Source organism: Mytilus trossulus, chromosome 6 (assembly GCF_036588685.1).
Source record: "Mytilus trossulus isolate FHL-02 chromosome 6, PNRI_Mtr1.1.1.hap1, whole genome shotgun sequence".
Lineage (NCBI taxonomy): Eukaryota > Metazoa > Mollusca > Bivalvia > Mytilida > Mytilidae > Mytilus > Mytilus trossulus.
Window position 1 is genome coordinate 46,656,062 of NC_086378.1, and position 24,157 is coordinate 46,680,218.

The following is a 24,157-nucleotide window of genomic DNA, read 5'->3' on the forward strand; positions in this document are numbered from 1 at the left end:
TAACCATTTTTTTAAAACTTTACCTATATAGAGTTGGAATCGAGTTGTCCGTTTTGTCATTTATTGTGTCGAAAACGATTGTTAACAAAAGGTCGCATTAAAAAATTGAAAAAGTTGTACGTAAACAATGCCACGCCAAAATTAGAGAGAACGAGCTTTTGGGATGTTGGCGGCCGGAATGACTCAAGTGCAGGTTGCAAATCATTTTAATGTTTCTAGAATGACTACTGCAAGGCCTAAGACTCGTCTAGAGATACTGGCACAACAAATGTTCGCCTCCGTAGTGGCAGGCCACGTGAAGCTACGTTACGTCAAGACAGACACATCCGCATCATTCATTTCCTGAATCGATTTGTTAACGCGTCACAAACTGCCCAACAAAACCACGGAAGACATAACAACAGAATATCTGCTCAAACAGTTCGTAACCGATTCCGTCAAGTTGTTCTAAGAGCTCGTCGTCCATTGAAGGGACATATCTTCACGCAGCATCACAGTATGGCGCGACTTCAATTGACACGGGTACGGATTCGATGGAATAGGCAAACATGGAGACAGGTTCTTTTTACCGATGAATCTAAATTTAACTTGAAATTAAGCGACGGCAGAGCCAGTGTCTACCGGAGACGCAATACACGATTTTCTGATGCGTGCGTGCAGGTAACAGATCGGTTCGGTAGTGGCGGAATCGCTGTATGGGGAGGAATTACCTACCTGGAACACACACCGAGCGCAAAATCATCGTTGGTAACCTAAATGCAACAAGGTATAGGGACGAAATTCTGGCTCCAGTTGGTCTCCCGTTTCTCCGAAGACATCGTTTTAACCACGTTTGTCAGCAGGACAACGCCCGTTGTCACGTGGCACATATTTTGATGACCTTTTTGGAGATTAACCATATTCATGTGTTGCATTGGCCAGCAATGTCACTTTGTATGTCTCCAAATTAATCACCAATTGACCATCTTTTGGACGAACTTGGACGACGTATCAGAAATAGTCAAAATCCACCGGAAACGCTAGCCCAGCTAAGAACAGCACTCGTTGTTTTCTAATTCCTTTGTCCTCTTACTTCTATCAATTATCATTTTAGATCAAAGATTGGTTATAACAATGAAATAATTATCCTTTTAATTTTCTGTTTTTAGAATAAAACGAAAAAAACGAAAGAAGGATAATATAAATTTTCCTATTCCGGCGCACACATCCAGCTGTCGTTATGTTTTTTCGATGCGAGTTTTGCTTCTTGATGTAATAGCTAAAGTTTTCAAATATTTTTATCACGTTCTGAATTGAATGGTATTTTTTTCAGAAAGCTTTCTTAATAGACACCCGATACACAAACGGACAGAATATGTGGCTTAAAACTACAAATGGAGTACACAAAACAAACTAAAATAGTATACTGTCATGATTTTTAACCTACAATTGTATCGTTGTAAAATACCCCGTTAACAAATTAAAACAAAATAAATGCTTCTCCCTCAGGCAAAGATTAACCTATATGAATAAGGCTATATATCTTTAGTTTGTTCCAACATATTTGCGTATTTATACACCTTTCAAAATTTAATGTTTTTGATGAAGATAACACTCGAAAAGCACTTTGGACGCACGAAATTTTTTATTGGCAGTCATCATTTATTTAGAACTTAATAATACTTTCAACTGATAGCTGACTTTTTTAAGAACACTACAATCATTTTATTATGGTTTTACTGTAAATTCAGAAATTATTGCGTGCATTTTTATTTGCGATTTTGTCATTTTACACTTGAATGCGATTTTAATTTTTACGATTTTGAGAAAAGTCATGCTTAATTCAGTCAAAATATTACAAAACAGTCAAAATATTACAAAATGCGAGTTTTAATTATTGCGTTTACAATTCAGTCGCATTATTCGCAATAATAAAAACCTCGCAATAATTTCTGAATTTACAGTAATTAGTTACCGGAAAAAAAACCTACGAAATACTAATTTTAATGAATGAATGAAAATCTCTTGAATATAATAATGTTTATATCATACTTGTAACAATTAACAAACAGCAACCATCCACATCTCCATTTTTTTCTGCGGTGTACAGTCCAGCATCAATCATATTCACATGGATAACTGTAATGTTTATGGCTTTCACATTCTGTGTCATTTTCTCAAATATGTATTTCCCGTCTTTCGCATTAGGTAAGAGAAGGCCACCTTGTACTTCATATACAATTTGCGACCTTACGGGTGCCACGACACTGAAAAAATCTATCAAACTGGTAGTCCATGATAAAGAAACATTTTGATTCATGTCAGCAGTAAAGGTGTTGGCTGAAAATAGAATACAATTACAAAATCTAAAATAAACATTATTAGCGGATCTGTGAATACATGAAACATATCTATTTAAAAAAAAGTTACAATGAATTATAAAAACCTAGAGCCATGATGAAATTCTTTTTCTTACCCCAGGAGTAGATTACCTTAGCCGTATTTGGGACAACTTTTTGGAATTTTGGGTCCTCAATGCTCTTCAACTTTGTATTTGTTTGGCTTTTTAACTATTTTGATCTGAGCGTCACTGATGAGTCTTATGTAGACGAAACGCGCGTCTGGCGTATAAAATTATAATCCTGGTACTTTTGATAACTATTTACACCACTGGGTCGATGCCACTGCTGGTGGACGTTTCGTCCCCTAGGGTATCACCAGCCCAGTAGTCAGCACTTCGGTGTTGACATGAATATCAATTATATGGTCATTTTTATAAATTTTCTGTTTACAAAACTTTGAATTATTCGAAAAACTAAGGATTTTCTTACCCCAGGAGTAGATTACCTTAGCCGTATTTGGGACAACTTTTTGGAATTTGGGTCCTCAATGCTCTTCAACTTTATATTTGTTTGGCTTTTTAACTATTTTGATCTGAGCGTCACTGATGAGTCTTATGTAGACGAAACGCGCGTCTGGCGTATAAAATTATAATCCTGGTACTTTTGATAACTATAATCATAACCATCGTTTTGAATGAAGTTGAATAACTAAGCTGCTGATGTGTTTACCATCAACCAAGAACATCACATTTTGTGTTGTGTCATTAGACGTTATTACCAAGAGATGCATACTTAAGGTAACCATTATAATATCAGTACTTTTTATGTTTTTTTTTATTTTCACTTATTCATACACTTGCAATGCATCACAGTCTTTTTATAATGTTTGATATTTTGAAAAAGAGAATCGAACATCCTTAATTGGCATTTAACAGTATAATTGTATAGACTGTACCAACAAATTATTTGTAAATGTGAGCTTCACAACTGTATCCAATGGGAATACTCCTTTTTATAATGAATATTAAAATAAATATTTTTTTAAATCTTAGCTTTCTCTGTATACTTTATGAACTGTTATTGTTGATCCCTCGGCAGGTTTCTTTCTCTGTTAAGGTTTTTGGACCCTTCTGTTGTCATGTGTTTAACAAAATGTTCAAAGTGCAATGATATCATAACAGCAAGGATAATGGATAAATAAACTCATCATAGATACCAGGACTAAATTTAGTATACGCCAGACGCGCGTAAAAGAGATATGCCATTTTGTTCGTATACCAAAGGGAAACTTCTTTTAAAGCAAGATATTTTTTGTTTTGTTGCATGGTTTCAGTTCTATGTTTGGTCAGCTCTAAGTAGTACTTTCTAAAACTGTTCTAGGGTAGAACTGTCTAAATCAGTTCTAGGTAGAACTGTCTAAATCAGTTTTAGGTAGAACTGACCTAATCAGTTCTAGTTTAGAACTGTTTTATCTTAAAGGTATCAAGATGACAGTTCAGTGAACAGTTATCCCGACAGATTTGATGAGAGGTAAGACGTGATCTCCTATGTACGTCTGTTTGTATTGTTCACACAATGGGAGTGTTATTACGTTGCCTGCAATCATTGATAACCTAACGCGGTTGCACATGAACAACATGGCGGTGCTGCATTGTTATGTAACTTATCATTATGCTTCAGAGTGAGCAGGAAATAATTCGTAAATATAACACAACATGCAGACATATTATACGTTCAGGTATTTCACATCCAATTGTTTATGGTAATATTTTTTAAAAAGCAAAAAATGTCAGTATAACCTCAAAAGCTTACAAAACCTTAAACAGGATATTGTTGTCAGGTCATTAAAGATAGCATATTTTGGCTTTAATATTGATTCACTTATAGGGTCTTTGCATCGGAACATTTATTTAAAAAAAAACAGTTGTTGGCATGACACGGGTTATGTTCTTCTCGTATATTGTATGGTAGTATGATACTAAACCCCAAACGGGAGGGATTGTGCCTGCTATGCATATGATGAAGACATAATCTTTCAATCAGTTTAATTGAGGTCTGGAGCTGGCATGTCAGTTAACTGCTATTAGTCTGTTGTTATTCATTTTATTTATTTTCTTTTGTTACATCTTTTGACATCGGACTCGGTCTTCTCTTGAACTGAATTTTAATGTGCGTATTGATATGCGTTTACTTTTCTACTTTGGCTAGAGGTATAGGGGGAGGGTTGAGATCTCATAAACACGTTTAACCCCGCCGCAATTTTGCGCCTGTCCCAAGTTAGGAGCCTCTGGCCTTTGTTAGTCTTATATGATTTTGAATTTTAGTTTCTTGTGTATAATTCGGAGTTTAGTTTGACGTCTATTATCACTGTACTAGTATACATATTTTTAGGGGCCAGCTGAAAGACACCTACGGGTGCGGGAATTCTCGCTACATTGAAGACCCATTGGTGGCCTTCGGTTGTTGTCTGCTCTATGGTCGGGTTGTTGTCGCTTTGACACATTCACCATTTCCTTTCTCAATTTTATTATTTCAAATATATTTGTAAGACTCTAAAGTGCAATGGGGATGCTAAAGTACGATGGTCACACTAAGGTGCGATGATATGTGCTAAAGTCCGATGGCTCCATACGATAAAGTGCGATGGTCCGCGAAAGTAAAGACGTACGAAACGTAGTTAGATTATGACGTTAAGGATGTTTGCTCCTTAATTTTTTGATTTTTTGCCAAATTTTCGGAATCTTCTGGTTTTATTCATGTATCGTCATTAAAAAATAAATTGCCCACTAACTCCTACATTTCTTTTCATAATTTTATTACATGAATTTTAAAAAGTCATATATCAAAATTTTACAAAATTCTTGATATTTTTTCAATTGCTTATATCTCGAAAACGAGCACACGGACCCTTAATTTTTTTCTACTTTTTTAGTTTCTTTATTTATATACTTCCAATTCATAATAGTCTTAAAAAGACTTTTTTTTTACAGAGTAGCAAACATCAGTCATTTATACGAACCAAAAATGTACAAGCTGCAATATATATTACCACTTATAAACCAAGCAGCCGGAAACCAAGTGTTCATGACTTAATTCAGATAAACCTAACCTTGCTTTGTCGGCTGAAGCAAATGTGCTTTTTGGGGGGGTGTTGGAAGGAGAACTTGTATCTGAAGCTAAACTTTAATCAATTACTTTATAGATACAATATATTATACGGACTAGTTTGTACATTGTAGGAAAATACATGTATTTGTACTCGCTACGAAAATGATGAAAATCTCTGACAGTATCTCCTTTCTCTCGCATTTGAATTAAAGCTTATGCACATAAATGTTAGACATCCGAAAATAAACGAATTTTGTATTTGTTATTTACTATAACGACTGTTAGATGTGTTCACATAATCGAAAGACTCTGAAAACGGTAAGTTACACTAATAATCCAAATATGTGATACGCCCGAATTGTTAAAAATTCATTTCCTTGAAATAAAGTATTGTGTGATACCTACATTACCTTTTTCGCAATAAAAATGTGGTCGGTCTTTTAATTTAAGAAACAATCATTAAGCCTACCGGTAAATTATAAGGCCTTTTACATATTTAGACGCTATAATAAACAATGTAAAATACCTTTCTGATAACACTGTTAAACGTTGCAACTTAAATAAAATTGCTAATAATTCTAAAAAAAAAATGCGAAATAATAATAGAATTAAGAATGGAAAGGGGGAATGTGTCAACGAGACAACAACCCGACAAAAAAGCAGAAAACGGTCGAAGGCCACTAAAGGGTCATTAACACAGCGAGAAAATATAGCATCCGGAGCGTGCCTCAGCTGTGCCTTAAACAAAACTGTGTACCAGTTTAATTATAATGGTTGTCATACTAAACTCCGAAATATATAAATAAACTAGAATTAAAAATCATACAAGCTAAAATAACAAAGACCAGAGGCTCCTAACTTGGGAATGGCGCAAAAATGCGGCAGGGTAAATCACGTTTTGTGAGATCTTAACCCTTCCCCTTTGCCGCAAGTGACGCAGGTAAAAGGTTCACAGAATAATGTACATATTAAGTATGTTCATGTACTAAGTTTTAAAGTGACCAATACAAACTGACCGTCCCGAAAAAGCAAAATGGTGTTGAACTCGCGACACTACATCCTGTCGATAATATTTACTATTATTGCATTGCACAAGATAATGCTTTTTTCAGAGTCTATATGAAGTCAATACACTAAATCTGTTTGAAGTGTATTGATTGATACCTTAGTCTGGGAGAACATAGTTTATTTATTTGTTATAACTGGCTTTGAAATAAAGCTCAGTATCTGAGAGTACCCTTATTTGATGCTTTATATCTATAATTGTTTAATGTTAGTTGTTGTGTGCCTCGTATCGATCTTTTAAATCAATAAGAATCAAAACCAAGGAGTGAACAAAGACTTAAAAAAACCAAAGGACATTAACATCAACAGTTATAAATAAGAAATAAGAAACAACACGAATTCCACTAAAACCGGGAGTGAATTCAGGTGCTCCGGAAGTGATAAGTTCACCCAATGGAGTTAAACAGATTGTTCTCATGCAATTGTGCCAAGGTCTCTGGGAAATTCCTTGATGTATTGCATGAGAAATACGCCATCGAAACCAAGAGTGTAACTCCAGGTACAGAGTGGCGCACTGTTTTTAAATTTTAACAATTGTAAATCCAAGATTTGATTTATTTACCATTGTTTACTTAATTTATAAGTATATTTTTATGTATTAAACTCATTTTGCCGATAGACCGAATTAAAAAATGCACTAGGCCAGATCTCATTCATGCATGTTTCACCACAGCGTATTTCAAAGTACGGCAAATTATACACATGATAAACGCCAACAATGAATATATATAAAGCTTTTATTTTATCTAATGTCATGAAAATACTGATAAGATTGAATTCCTAAAGAAAATGTTCGACATTGAATTAACCGTTTAACTTGCAATGCATCACACATTTTGTTGATTATAATGAAATTATTTGTTTATCTGTTTTGTACCAAAAAAATGTAAAAGTCAATAACCAAAATATTTTGAATGAATGTTATATACATCCAAAGTATTATTGGCCACGATCTCAATATTATAACCCCCATCCCAATGTTACTCCTTAAAAATGCATCATTTAACTAGTTCATGGACAAAAGTAATACGTATGTTATACTTCAGTAAAAGATAACTTACTTGTCATCCAAAATTTTTGTGTGGTGAATTCTGAATACAGAACTCGTCCAATAATTTGTATTCTGACATAATATTCTGAACACATGTTTAGGGTGTCGATCTCAAAGGTGGAATTATTTTCAATTGGTATATCTTTACTTTTATACCTTCCATTTAGATATATATCGCCATTTTTTGAATCTTTAATATAAAGTCTAGAAAACCATGCCCCTCTAATATTGGTAGGAATCAACCATGAGATTTTAGCTTTCCTACCAATAACATGTATTCTGACATCATATGGTGGATCTGGCTTACCTGAAATCAAATAAAATTACCATATTAATTGATACATTATTTACATTGATTAAAGCATTCACGCATATCTGTACATTAATTTTGAACATGTAAGACATTTCATGAAATTGATACTAAATATTCTTTATACAAAAGAAACGCAATGTTTGCATTCAAATACAAAATCTGATCTATGCAATTGTAGCGTGCTCTGCATGTAACAATTAAAGAACGGAAATTACTCCTCTCCGATTGGTGATAAACCATGAACCTTCACTGAGATACGAGCTTTTTCTTCATATTGAAAGCCTCAATTTGACTTTGACATTACAGCTTTCGAATCATTGCCCGTGTAGTAATGTGTGTGTCATATAAATTAAAAAAACAGAAATCCAGAGAAAAGATGTTATCGACTGCATGTCTAGGGAACAAGCTAGGTAACGTTATGATGTACGTTTTGGTAAACAAAAATCAAATGTAAAAACTGGGCATTTTAACATAGAATGCAATAAAATTAAACTAGAATTTAATTTTGTAGGAATTTTATAGATATCATATTGTCTCCTTGGCAATAAGAAAATATTATACAATTACTGTCTTTTGATGAGGTAAATGTGTGGTTTTATTGACTTTTGAAAAACTGATATTCACTGAGGCCAATGTCTTTTGTTTACCGAAACAAAAGACAGTAAATGTTTTATTCCATATTCCGAGAGAAATGAATGTTATGGAAAATATTTACCAAAACCAATTGTACTTCAAACGTATCATACCCAAGTTATACACGCAAAGGCACGCGACGTTTTGCGCGGTGAATATCCTTTTTACGCAGGTGAATATGCTTATTTATTCAAAATCCCATTCATATAGAAAACCTACTAAAACTTTATCAATGGAATAATTTGTGTATAAATGCTTATTAGGTCGTGTTTACTTATTTAAACAAGCGGATAAGAAAATAAAGTATGTACAATCATATTTTATATTGAGATAGTAAACAAAGCAAAGGCAGTGGAATAAAACATTCATTTCCCTCAGCTACGAGAGATATGAAGATTTGATCACCCTCTAAAAATCATATTTCCCTCGGGCAGAGCTCTCTTGAAATATGAATCTTCTTGGGTGAACAAATCTTTATATCTCCCTTAGGCACGGGAAATAAATGTATAATATTGACTTCACGGTTCAGCTAACAAGCAAGCTAATCAAAGATTCTACCTATACCTACACACTCATTGCATTTTGTTTTAATAATTTAATTTTGGATGTTACGCGTCTTCTGATTGGCTGACGTTAATTGGTTATCAGCCCATAGACATAATTAAGTCATGTGACCATGACGTCATCAACGTTTTTTTCATGGTTTTCTACGGTTTAAAATGGATTTCAGAATTAAATTATAAGAAATGACTGTAATATTTTTTCTGTCTATGAAGAAATAACATAAAAAATGTGGTGCACATTAAATAACCTCACTTCCAGATCCTCAAAACATCGCAATAAACTGCCACCCCTGCCTCCCCTTTCATTATAATCAAGTAACGGATTTTCCCTAAAATAATTTTATTTCTATAATATATGTGACTTTTTGGTAGGATACATAAAACAACGTTTAACAAATAGGAGAAGTTTTAAAGAAGTTTATAGAATTTATGTTTCTTTTTGTTTTAAAGCATGAAATCAATTATGTTATAAATGTTAATTTGGCGAACGAAGTAACCTAAAAAAAATAACTGAATTTTTTTGGACCAAAAGGTTGACATACATACTTGTGTGATTTTACAATATTTCTAGACTATGTCCCTTTACATTTGATCTTGCATAAACGTTTTGATGCTGATATGTTTTCAATTTCAATTTTTTTTTTTATGACGGCACATTGACAGCAAAATCACTAAAAATGACACATTATAACATGTATAATGACCAAAAACTATATAAGTGAAATATGTATATCAAAAACTGACAAACAAAACAGAAAATATGACCCTGAGCTTGATGTGATAGTTATTGACCAAGAAAGTCGGTATATTGGATTTAATCTGCACGGCTAGTGTGACCCTGATTAACCCGAACTACTTAAAGGGTCACACAAAACGTGCAGATTAAATCCAATATACCGATTTGATAAGCCAATTTTAAACTGTTTTAACACATGACGCCATCAATTTAGGTAAACGTTTTAAAATATGAATTATGCAAACGATATTCCGCATGCAATTCCACGGCTCCTAGGAAAATTTCTTGTAGAGTAAAGAAAGGGTGAAATTAACCTTAATTTAGTAAGAGGTTGGTAAGTTTTAAATAATATATATATTTTTTTTTAATTAAGGCTTCTTCTTAAGATGTTACATTATTTGCGAATTAAATGGGTTTTTTTAGGTGACAATTAAAATCGGTGTTATTGAGTAAATATTAATTGCTTTTCTTTCATCGATGATTTTCTTAGAGAGAGATGAACCGAGGAAGATGTTAGTACATACATTTAAATTGATAAATGAACAGAAACAATGATTCTCTTTCAAATCTTAACCCCGCCCCCCTTTTCCGACCAATTTAAATTCGATACCCAATTAGTCCCTTTATAAATTTTTTTTTACCAAAAATAGTTATGAATTTCATTGAGTCTAAAACTTATTCATTCGATTTCATTTATTTGAATATTCTTAAATACATTATTTCTGTGTTGGCAGAAACTACAAATAATCGTTATTATCTGTTATGTTTTTAAAACACTGATTTAAATTGTGTACACAAATTAAAAAAAAATATTTTATGTCCCAGTTTAGGTAATAATAAACTAGAGGCTCTAAAGAGCATGTGTCGCTCACCTTGGTATATGTGAATTAAACAAAGGAAGCAGACAGTTCATGATAAAATTGTGTTTAGGTGATTGTGATGTGTTTGTACATCTTACTTTACTGAACATTCTTGCTGCTTACAATTATCTCTATCTATATTGAACTTGTCCGTGTAGTTTCAGTGTAAAATGTTAGTAAAAATTTACAAATTTTATGAAAATTGTTAAAAATTGATTGTAAAGGACAATAACTTCTTAGGGGGTCAATTGACCATTTTGGTCATTTGACTTATTTTTTAGTCTTAAATTGCTGTACATTATTGCTGTTTACAGTTTATCTCCATCTATAATAATATTCAAGATAATAACCAAAAACAGTAAAATTTTCTTAAAATTACCAATTTAGGGGCAGCAACCCAACAATGGGTTGTCTGATTCATCTGAAAATTTCAGGGCAGATAGATCTTGACCTGATAAACAATTTTACCACTGTCAAATTTGCTCTAAATGCTTTGGTTTTTGAGTTATAAGCCAAAAACTGCATTTTATACCTATGTTCTATTTTTAGCCATGGCAGCCATCTTGCATGGTTGATCGGGTAAATAAACACAAACTTTAAACTAAATACATCAATGATGATTTTGGCCAAATTTGGATTAATTTTACCCGGTAGTTTCAGAGGAGAAGATTTTTGTAATAGATCATGGATATTTACAAAAAATGGTTAAAAATGGACTATAAAGGGCAATAACTCCTAAAGGGGTCAACTGACCATTTTGGTCATGTTGACTTATTTGTAAATCTTACTTTGTTGAACATTATTGGTGTTTACAGTTTATCTCCATCTTTAATAATATTCAAGATAATAACCAAAAACAGTAAAATTTCCTTAAAATTACCAATTTAGGGGCAGCAACCCAACAATGGGTTGTCTGATTCATCTGAAAATTTCAGGGCAGATAGATTTTGATCTTATAAACAATTTTATCCCATGTCAGATTTGCTCTAAATGCTTTGGTTTTTGAGTTATAAGCCGAAAACTGCATTTTACACCATATGTTCTATTTTTAGCCATGGCGGCCATCTTGGATGGTTGGCCGGGTAATTTAAACACAAACTTTAAACTAGATACATCAATGATAATTGTGGCCAAGTTGGTTTAATTTAGGCCGGTAGTTTCAGAGGAGAAGATTTTTGTAAAAGATCATGGATATTTACGACAAATGGTTAAAAATTTACTATAAAGGGCAATAACTCCTAAAGGGGTCATTTGACCATTTTGGTCCTGTTGACTTATTTGTAAATCTTACTTTGCTGAACATTATTGCTGTTTACAGTTTATCTCCATCTATAATAATATTCAAGATAATAACCAAAAACAGTAAAAATTTCCTTAAAATTACCAATATTTAGGGGCAGCAACCCAACAATGGGTTGTCTGATTCATCTTAAAATTTCAACGCAGATAGATCTTGACCTGATAAACAATTTTACCCCATGTCAGTTCTGCTCTAAATGCTTTGGTTTTTGAGTTATAAGCCAAAAACTGCATTTTACCCCTATGTTCTATTTTTAGCCATGGCGACCATCTTGGATGGTTGGCCGGGTAATTAAACACAAACTTTAAATTAGATACATCAATGATGATTGTGGCCAAGTTTGGTTTAATTTGACCCAGCAGTTTCAGAGGAGAAGATTTTTGTAAAAGTTAACGACGACGGACGCAGGACGACGACGATGACGACGACGACGACGACGACGACGGACGACGGACGCCGGACGCCAAGTGATGGGAAAAGCTCACTTGGCCTTTCGGCCAGGTGAGCTAAAAAGGCAGGACAAAACTTTCTTTTTCATTAGGGGCCTCGTTTGCCAAGACGTTTTTTAAAATTAATGAGACAGTCAACAATAAAGGTTTGAGGGCGAACTCTGCTCGTGCAGGGGTTTTCGACTCCAATATTAATTTGTTAGGACTGTCTTTTTTCCTACCAAAGGTGTGTGGTTTTCTGCGGGCACGCCGGCTCCCTCTACCATTAAAAACTGGGCGCCACGGAATTGCCTAAATGTGCACGTTGCGCTTTTAATAATAAACTTTGAATCTTTGAATCTTAAAAAAGTGACGTTAAAACACCAACTATCAACAAGATCAATCCATCATATTTTTCCATATTTTTTGAAACTATGATGTTTGTACAAAGTGTTTAATGATCATTTTTTTGTAACTTCAAGTCAGATGGCGTATTCGGGTTTTTTTGTTGTTGTTTGGGGGGGAAGGGCCAATATGTTGTTCATCCTTGAATTGAACAACGTAATGTTTTTAGTCTCGCTTCAATCGTTGATATTTTTTAATTTTATAGAATACATGTAAAACCCCTTTCAGAATCCAGGAAACACCCCTAAATGTAAAAATAGATTTGAACTGTGCAGTATGTCTGAGGTAGTTAATGCCCACCTTAGCTGTGCATTATTCAGATTATAGCACAGTAAGAACAAAGAGATTTTACCCATGCCATGTGTTGCGATATCGTATTGCCGTAAACCTTGCTCAGTAATAAAAGCAATGAAGTCACACTAAAAACGTTTCCGACTCATGATCAATCGAGCAGATTTGGTTAACGACAAAATTTACCCCCTGGAAATATTATTCAAGTATCATATGAATCCAGCCGTTGAGGTGCAAAATTTAAATTGATTTGTTGATATTCCAATTTATGAATTGTAGGTTATGTTTTAATTGATGCAGAACGCTAAAAATGGGAGGTGACGAATATATGCCAACATGAAAGCATTCCAGAAACAAAAATTGCCAAGAGGCATTTATTCAAACATTTCAAAATTGGTTTGGGTTTAAATGTTTGTCCTTTTTTGGGTTTCAATTGCAATTCTTTATATTTGAATATGTACAATTGAGAAAATAATGCATGATATTTTTTATTTCCATGTCTATGTTGTAAGATTCTCAGCGTTTGGATCTGGTGCCGGCATGTTTCGTTGGCAATCATACCACATTTTCTTATTTTTATATTAAATATGTGTAGGTCCATTAATATATCTCGTGTCGGATTTTAAAATTACCTAATCGTTATCATCAAAATAACGTTTAGATATCAAAGGAATAAACTTTAGTGAATTCATAATATCAAATATTTGAAAGCCGTTCCGTTTTTTGTTCTTTTCATAATAAAATCGAAAAATGCTGTCAAGTTTGAATACGTTACAAGTAGCCCACACATTTCATATATGTCAACACTTTATCATTTTAAGTACCAGCATGACCAGTGGTTATCCCTTGTAATACATCTTTGGAACCTCTGCAAAATTCAACTAGTAATATTATACTTTTAATTTACTCACCAGTCGCCAGCATCACAGAAAAATAACCAACGCTAACTGTTAGTAATATGTGAATTAAATCCATTGGGTTCTCAATAAACAACGACTGACTTTTGTGGAATACATGTAACTTTGATGTATCCGGAAATAGTCTCTTTTGACGACAGGAAAAAGTAATCATTTATAAAATCGCTTTTCCGATTCTAAAACAAGTACCGAAACGTTTACTTGGTAAGGACAACTTCCTTATTGTTATCATTAAGGGATGAAGCATTAAGATATATTTAAAAAGTTAAAATTAACTTTGTTAAATTTTTTTTGGACCTATAATCCTAAAAAAAATACTTTCAAAATTTTCTTAAGATTTAAATTACTTCAAAATCAAACTACCATAATCATGCCTTCTATGAACTATTTCTCAAATATTTATTTCTTTCTTATAATTTGTTAATTGATTTGTTGTGTTTAACGTCACTTTTAGCACTAATGTGTTATTGTGCTACTAATATTTCGTGATGGTCAAATTTAGATGGTGGAGAGAGCCGGAATGCTCATAAAGACACATACATTGTAAGGAATATTGCGGGGTTTAACATGTTTGTGATCGCTTAAATCTCCCTTAACCTGGAACAGTGGTGTAACAGCACAACATGAAAACAAACTATCAAAAGCAGTTGAAAAAGGCTAGCATCATCAGATCGATACAAACAGGCCATGGCAGGGTATATATCAATCCCTAGTCCCTAAGAACAAAAAAGAACAGATATGAGAGTACTCGCAATTACTGACAGCTTGTTCAAAGTCAGTAACAACTTATAATAAGAAAGCATGTGTATGAGACTTAAATATCAATCAGTACCCATCCAACATCCAATGGATTTAGTGTAAAGACGTCATGATTAGTAAGAGAAAATTAACAACATCACTGTACAATTTAGGATGTGCTGTTCCGTTTGAAATAAGTTTTCTTTAGGTACAGCCAATCTTTCATATAAAATATGTTTATTTATGGAAGAATATGTAAGTAAAGGTTTTGATTAATTTGTGGTAACGAAATCCCCCGACTTAATGATATCCTGTACTAGTAATACACATATTACGCTTATTTAAAACCGCGCTGAAGTACTTTCATTATTCATTTTTCATTATTCAACATTCAATATTGAATAATGAAATGGTTCACTATTTATTATTCAATGTTATGCGATGAATAATGAATAATGAAATAGTTCATGTTTCATTATTCCAGTTGAAGCGGTGAAACGACAAATGAAACTTAAAAAGTTGACTGACACTATAGCTATATCTCGTATTTCTAAATTCGTCATTTTGGTGTTATCTTTGGTGAATATTCAAATTAATATAAGAAAATAAACCCGCTTGTAAATCTTTAATTTTATTTATCTATTTAGTTTCGGAGGATAAACTAGTTGGTTTTCCTAATTATTTTTAACAGAGATTGGATTACGTGGATAAATGTATGGACGATCTTAATACCAAAACATATATATCAAAAATTAAAATACTCTACGTTGCCTTTTTTTTTAATTTTCACTGGACCTCTGCTATTCTTCATCCTCTGATTATAGATATAACTGCCCCTAATAAATATTAATACATTAAATTCAAGCTTATTGATTGAGGAATACACTAATTATAAACTATATGTGTCGCAAAGACCATAAAAGGGGTTACAGAGAACCTAAATGCCAACATACGCGTGAAAATTAAGAAATAGCCAATTTTGAATAATGAAATGGATGTTTTGACTGTTTTTACCCTTCAAAATGAAAAAAAAATATAGTCAATATGTTCAGAATCATCGACCATCGACTCTCGCTATAGCCTAAACAAGAGGCTCTCAAGAGCTTGAATCGCTCACCTTAATTGTTTGGGTTAAATCTCTCACCAATGATTATTTTGGCTTTTCAATTTATTTAAATGTTCTTTGAATCGTCCTATTTTCTTCAAAAGCAAAAAAAAAAATCATTTTCTCCTATGTTCTATTTTAGCCATAGGAGCTATGTTTCTTGACATACAAGGAAATGAAATATAAAATTTATACTAGATACTCTGAAACTCATTTAGCCTAAGTTTGGCTGAAATTGATACAGCAGTTTCAAAGGAGAAGATTTTTTAAAGTAAGTCAACATGATGAACAAATTGTGAAAAAAGTCTTTAAAGGGCAATAACTCCTTAAGGGGTCAATTGACAATTTGGTCAAATTGACTTATTTGTAGATCTTACTTTGCTTAACATTTTTGCTATTAACAGTTTATCTGTATCTATAATAGTATTCAAGATAATAACCAAAAACTGCAAAATTTCTTTAAAATCATCAATTCAGGGGCATTATACCTGAAAAACCAGTTACCCAATTCGGCTGAAAATTTCAGGACAGGTAGACCTTGACCTAATAAATACTTTAACATCTTGTCTTATTTGCTTTAAATGCTGGAGTTTTTGAGATATAAGCCAAAAACTGCATTTTACCCTGTGATCTATTTTTAGCCATGACGGCCATGTTTTTTGAGGAAATAAAAAATAAAGCACAAAGTTTATTTTATACACCCTACTGATCATTCAGTTGAAGTTTGGTTGAATTTAGTTGAGTACTTTTAGAGGAGAAGATTTTTTAAAGTTAGCATATATGAAGCACAATTAAAAATTGTCATTAAAGGACAATTACCCCTTAAAGGGTCAATTGACAATTTTGTTCATATTAACTTATTTGTAGATCTTACTTTGCTGATCATTTTTGCTGTTTACAGTTTATCTTTATCTATAATAATATTCAAGATAATGACCAAAAACTGCAAAATGTCCTTAAAATTACCAATTAAGTGGCAGCAACCCAACAATGGTTTGTTTGATTCATCTGAAAATTTCAGGGCGGATAGATCTTGACCGAATGAAAATTTTTACCCCATGTCAGATTTGCTCTAAATGCTTTCGTTTTTGAGATATAAGCCAAAAACTGCATTTGACCCCTATGTTCTATTTTAAGTATCGGCGGCCATGTTTTTTGACGGATCAAAAATCGAAGCGCACGTTTTGTGCGGAATATACTAAGGAACAATCATGTTAAGTTTCATTCAAATCCATTCAGTAGTGTCAGAGGAGAAGATGTTTGAAAAATTGTTAACGACGACAGACGACGACGACGGACGCCAAGTGATGAGAAAAGCTCACATGGCCTTTTAGGCCAGGTGAGCTAAAAAGAGACACGTGTATCAAAGTTATAGCACACCTACATTATGCCGTTTGTTCTTTGTTATTCAAAATAAAAGCGGACGGGTTACAGCCGTCTATTTCATCATTCAAAATAAGCCATTTCTTAATGTTCACGCGTATTTCGATATTTAGGTCCTTCGTTACTCCTGTAATATGTGTTGCTGAACATATTGGCTATATACCTTTGGTCCATCTCTACATAAGCTTGGGATAATGGAATAAAAGGTAAATCAGTAATCAGGGGCTGAAGGGTAACAGCAGTCCATTCCATTATTCAAAATATCCATTTCATTATTCAAAATTGGCAATTTCTTAATTTTCTCGCGTATTTTGGCATTTTGGTCCTCCATAAACCATCTAATAGCCACTGCGGCATATATCGTTTATACTTAGTGTATTCCTCTATCAATAAGCTTGAATTTGATGTATAGATATTTCTTTAAGTCAGGGGCTGACGGGTTGCAGCAGTCTATTCCATTATTGAAAATAAGCCATTTCTCAATGTTCACACGTATTTCGTATTTAGGTCCTTCGATACTCCTGTAATATGCGTAGCTGAACATATTGACTATATACCTTTTGTTCACATCTTCATAATCTTTTTAATGAGGTTTAAGGTATAACAGTAATTAAGGGCCGAAGGGTCACAGCAGTCTATTTCATTATTCAGAATTGGCTATTTCTTAATTTTCAAGCGTATTTTGGCATTTAAGTCCTCCGTAATCCCTCTAATGATCATTGTTGCACAATCGATTTGTTATATCTTTAATCAGTGGTTGAAGAATAGTAAAGGTCCAGTGAAAACGTAGACTACTTTAATTTTATATATATGTTTTGGTATTCAGGTCGACCGTTCATACATTGAATTTAAGGAATTTCATGTTAAAAATAGTTAGAAAAAAAACAATTTTAGTCTAGTTTATCCTTCCAAATTAGAAAAATAAAACAAATTAACATCTAAAGAGTGTTTTTTTTCTTTTTGATATTTATTTGAATATTTGTTAGTTAACACCAAAAGACGAATTTAGAAATACGGGATATAGCTATAGTGTCACAGTCAAATTGTTTATTTGTATTTCACTATTCACCGCTTCACCTTGAATAATGAAACATAAACTATTTCATAATTCATTATTCATCATTTTGAATAATGAAAAATGAATAATGGACGTACTTCAGCGTGGTGCGATAGCATGATATATTCAAGTTTGAAACTACTTTAGGATGATCCATTGTACCTGTAGATTTACATTTACTATTCAATACAATACAAATAGTTTATCTATGTCTCACCATTAATATTACAAAACATAAAATAATACACGATTACATAAAATAATAAAGCGTATAAGCGCCCGACATTTTTTTTTAATTTGTCTTCCTATCTTTGCGTTGTAACGCCAACCTTTGCGTATAACGCAAACCTTTGTTTTATCTTATTTCTTATTTAAAATTCAAAGGAAACCGCAGTTATTAATGGAGGAGGCTGTATAAAAGGTTAGCGTTATCTCGCAAAGGTTTGCGTTATAACGTAAAGGTTTGCGTTATATCGCAAATGTTTGCGTTAAACGCTGGAGATGTTAGTTGCTGTGATTCTAATTCATTTCCTTTCTTTCATTATCTCTAGCTGATTTCTGAGCTACTCTCCAGGATTTTTAGATTTTTTGCGATCGGACATATTTGATATCAACTGAGGTTTCCCAACTTTACTCTTGTCTTTCCCCCCCCCCCCCCCCAAATACTCAGCTCATCTTCTTGGATCCTAATCACGCCTATCCCTGTATAACCATTGTTTGTCGTTTGTTATAGCCATGATTTTTATAAAAATAAAAAATAAATCTATATCTATATTATTTATAATCATAGTTTCCCCTATATGCCAGAGATATGATTCGCGCCTAAATGGGTGGATATTGGATCAATTTCTATGAAATTAAATTTCTATGGGATAAGAAGATAATTTTGTGGAGGTGAGAACACAAGTCAGATTTAGTAGGTCACTCCCCATGGTAGGTGGTGGTGTAACCGTGTTTAACTACCAGGGGTTTTATGACACTATGTCAACATAGGTCAGCTGATAGCAGTTGTGTATAGGTAATCGGTAGTGACCCTGACGCCTCAACAAATATTATAAAATACTCTGTAACCAAAGTAATGCCACAAAGTAAAAATGTATATTCTAGTCATGAAAATGTAAATAAAAGTTGGTGTAATATAATGTATGTTTAATTAAAATGATTGTTTTTGTATAAGTTGTAAAAGTTATAGATGAATAACACAGGATGGAACCTCTACACAAATGAGTATAATATACAGAAAATCTCTAGTATTTTAATTTTAGTATTTGTAAATTAAAATTAACAACAGACAAAGAGAAACAACTCTAGATTAATTTTTAATCACTTTGGGATTAAAGGTTACAAGAGCGCAATTATTCGTAATGCATTTTCCATAGGGTACCACTAGTGTTCCGTATTTTTTTTCTCGAAGACTACACAAACTAGGGAAAAACGGGTGGCATTTCCTGTTACGAGAAATGCCAGTGTTGCATTACAACCAAAAAAAAATATAGGGTCATGCGGCTCAAATTGACTTAAAATGCAGTTGAAAAAGATCGTCTACTTTTTTCGCTTAATGAAAAAGGCATATTTTTAATGGCTCCGACGTGCAGAAATTGAAGATATTTTCTATACTTCGTAAAATGTGAATATGATTTTCGGCAATTTTTAAACCTAATTGGATAAGCTCTCGATTAAATGTAGTTCCAATCCTGTATCAACCAATCAGACGCCGTATAGGATTCTATTCCGAGTACCATCTTGGGGTTAAAAACTTGCCGGTAAAATGTAAACAAATAATTGCGCTCTTGTAACCTATACGGTAGTGAAAAAAATTTCCGAAAATTAAGCGCCCGCGCCAAAAGTCGCGCTGGCGTCTATCTAGATGATATCACATCTTCAAAACATTATCTGATCACTCTCTGAATTTGGAGAATTAGTTTTTGCCCGCCGATCAGGCCAAAAATTGGAACTGATTTTTCCACCAAATACGGTACTGGTCAAAGAGACATGAAGATAATGTCAATTTATTGGCCTAATTTTTCGAAGGTCATCCAGCACTGATCATATTGTCGACAAAACCGTTCTGATATGGAAAAGCTACATCGAATTTTGAAGAATGGCTATATATGAAACCATTTCTTGAAAAAAAATGTTTTTGAAACAGACTATAGTTTTTCCAAATGTTGAAATTGTGATAATATTACTACGTTGGCAAGAGAAACTATTCTTGGACTACGATTTTCAATGCCAAGATTAATTTTTCTACTTTGCAATTTAACGAAATCGTTGGTATTTACTAAGGGACCCTTTTGGCCATTTTTCACGAAATTAGCTTTTTCTTAGAACAGCAACTGAGACACGGTCATTATGGTTAAAACCCAAAATTTACCTTCAAATTCAAGATAAATACATGCTTTATCCGATAAAAACAGTAGATATCACAAAAACGTTGCATTCTCTTCATACATTGTCGACATTCGAGCCCACCCTAGATTTAGATATAGAAATAAATACAAATAGGAAACAGACTATAGCATGAATTCACGTTGATGAAAAGTCCATTTGACCCCATTTCTCACTGTTTCACATTTTTCCCGAGCAAAATGACTATTTTTGATATTTTTCAAAGCTTTATTAAAAAAAAGTGTCATTTCTCTATAGGTTACAAGAGCGCAATTATTCGTAATGCATTTTCCATAGGGTACCACTAGTGTTCCGTATTTTTTTTCTCGAAGACTACACAAACTAGGTAAAAACGGGTGGCAGTTCCTGTTACGAGAAATGCCAGTGTTGCATTACAACCAAAAAAAAATATAGGGTCATGCGGCTCAAATTGACTTAAAATGCAGTTGAAAAAGATCGTCTACTTTTTTCGCTTAATGAAAAAGGCATATTTTTAATGGCTCCGACGTGCAGAAATTGAAGATATTTTCTATACTTCGTAAAATGTGAATATGATTTTCGGCAATTTTTAAACCTAATTGGATAAGCTCTCGATTAAATGTAATTCCAATCCTGTATCAACCAATCAGACGCCGTATAGGATTCTATTCCGAGTACCATCTTGAGGTTAAAAACTTGCCGGTAAAATGTAAACAAATAATTGCGCTCTTGTAACCTATACGGTAGTGAAAAAAATTTCCGAAAATTAAGCGCCCGCGCCAAAAGTCGCGCTGGCGTCTATCTAGATGATATCACATCTTCAAAACATTATCTGATCACTCTCTGAATTTGGAGAATTAGTTTTTGCCCGCCGATCAGGCCAAAAATTGGAACTGATTTTTCCACCAAATACGGTACTGGTCAAAGAGACATGAAGATAATGTCAATTTATTGGCCTAATTTTTCGAAGGTCATCCAGCACTGATCATATTGTCGACAAAACCCTTCTGATATGGAAAAGCTACATCGAATTTTGAAGAATGGCTATATATGAAACCATTTCTTGAAAAAAAACGTTTTTGAAACAGACTATAGTTTTTCCAAATGTTGAAAATGTGATAATATTACTACGTTGGCAAGAGAAACTATTCTTGGACTACGATTTTCAATGCCAAGATTAATTTTTCTACTTTGCAATTTAACGAAATCGTTGGTATTTACTAAGGGACCCTTTTGGCCATTTTTCACGAAATTAGCTTTTTGCTAGAACAGCAACTGAGACACGGTCATTATGGTTAAAACCCAAAATTTACCTTCAAATTCAAGATAAATACATGCTTTATCCGATAAAAACAGTAGATATCACAAAAACGTTGCATTCTCTTCATACATTGTCGACATTCGAGCCCACCCTAGATTTAGATATAGAAATAAATACAAATAGGAAACAGACTATAGCATGAATTCACGTTGATGAAAAGTCCATTTGACCCCATTTCTCACTGTTTCACATTTTTCCCGAGCAAAATGACTATTTTTGATATTTTTCAAAGCTTTATTAAAAAAAAGTGTCATTTCTCTATACGGTAGTGAAAAAAATTTCCGAAAATTAAGCGCCCGCGCCAAAAGTCGCGCTGGCGTCTATCTAGATGATATCACATCTTCAAAACATTATCTGATCACTCTCTGAATTTGGAGAATTAGTTTTTGCCCGCCGATCAGGCCAAAAATTGGAACTGATTTTTCCACCAAATACGGTACTGGTCAAAGAGACATGAAGATAATGTCAATTTATTGGCCTAATTTTTCGAAGGTCATCCAGCACTGATCATATTGTCGACAAAACCGTTCTGATATGGAAAAGCTACATCGAATTTTGAAGAATGGCTATATATGAAACCATTTCTTGAAAAAAACGTTTTTGAAACAGACTATAGTTTTTCCAAATGTTGAAAATGTGATAATATTACTACGTTGGCAAGAGAAACTATTCTTGGACTACGATTTTCAATGCCAAGATTAATTTTTCTACTTTGCAATTTAACGAAATCGTTGGTATTTACTAAGGGACCCTTTTGGCCAATTTTCACGAAATTAGCTTTTTGCTAGAACAGCAACTGAGACACGGTCATTATGGTTAAAACCCAAAATTTACCTTCAAATTCAAGATAAATACATGCTTTATCCGATAAAAACAGTAGATATCACAAAAACGTTGCATTCTCTTCATACATTGTCGACATTCGAGCCCACCCTAGATTTAGATATAGAAATAAATACAAATAGGAAACAGACTATAGCATGAATTCACGTTGATGAAAAGTCCATTTGACCCCATTTCTCACTGTTTCACATTTTTCCCGAGCAAAATGACTATTTTTGATATTTTTCAAAGCTTTATTAAAAAAAAGTGTCATTTCTCTATACGGTAGTGAAAAAAATTTCCGAAAATTAAGCGCCCGCGCCAAAAGTCGCGCTGGCGTCTATCTAGATGATATCACATCTTCAAAACATTATCTGATCACTCTCTGAATTTGGAGAATTAGTTTTTGCCCGCCGATCAGGCCAAAAATTGGAACTGATTTTTCCACCAAATACGGTACTGGTCAAAGAGACATGAAGATAATGTCAATTTATTGGCCTAATTTTTCGAAGGTCATCCAGCACTGATCATATTGTCGACAAAACCGTTCTGATATGGAAAAGCTACATCGAATTTTGAAGAATGGCTATATATGAAACCATTTCTTGAAAAAAAACGTTTTTGAAACAGACTATAGTTTTTCCAAATGTTGAAAATGTGATAATATTACTACGTTGGCAAGAGAAACTATTCTTGGACTACGATTTTCAATGCCAAGATTAATTTTTCTACTTTGCAATTTAACGAAATCGTTGGTATTTACTAAGGGACCCTTTTGGCCAATTTTCACGAAATTAGCTTTTTGCTAGAACAGCAACTGAGACACGGTCATTATGGTTAAAACCCAAAATTTACCTTCAAATTCAAGATAAATACATGCTTTATCCGATAAAAACAGTAGATATCACAAAAACGTTGCATTCTCTTCATACATTGTCGACATTCGAGCCCACCCTAGATTTAGATATAGAAATAAATACAAATAGGAAACAGACTATAGCATGAATTCACGTTGATGAAAAGTCCATTTGACCCCATTTCTCACTGTTTCACATTTTTCCCGAGCAAAATGACTATTTTTGATATTTTTCAAAGCTTTATTAAAAAAAAGTGTCATTTCTCTATAGGTTACAAGAGCGCAATTATTCGTAATGCATTTTCCATAGGGTACCACTAGTGTTCCGTATTTTTTTTCTCGAAGACTACACAAACTAGGGAAAAACGGGTGGCAGTTCCTGTTACGAGAAATGCCAGTGTTGCATTACAACCAAAAAAATATATAGGGTCATGCGGCTCAAATTGACTTAAAATGCAGTTGAAAAAGATCGTCTACTTTTTTCGCTTAATGAAAAAGGCATATTTTTAATGGCTCC

The 24,157-nt window shown here is 33.3% G+C and overlaps 1 protein-coding gene across 2 annotated transcripts in view; it reads right to left on the reverse strand.

Annotated features, from left to right (window-relative positions):
* LOC134723453 (uncharacterized) overlaps nt 1-14,106 on the reverse strand; it is a 48,858-nt gene extending 34,752 nt beyond the window's left edge. The window contains exons 1-2 of one of the 2 annotated variants that reach the window (XR_010108072.1): nt 13,986-14,106; nt 7,623-7,852 (exon numbers count right to left, since the gene is read on the reverse strand). Coding sequence is in view for 1 of the 2 variants with exons in the window: in XM_063587064.1 (XP_063443134.1) it covers nt 13,986-14,049 (64 nt within the window). In the remaining variant the exon portion in view is untranslated. Of the gene's footprint in view, nt 1-7,622; nt 7,853-13,985 lie in introns of those variants that run through there. The other variant, XM_063587064.1, reaches the window with a different exon arrangement.
* Nucleotides 14,107-24,157: the final 10,051 nt, after the last annotated feature.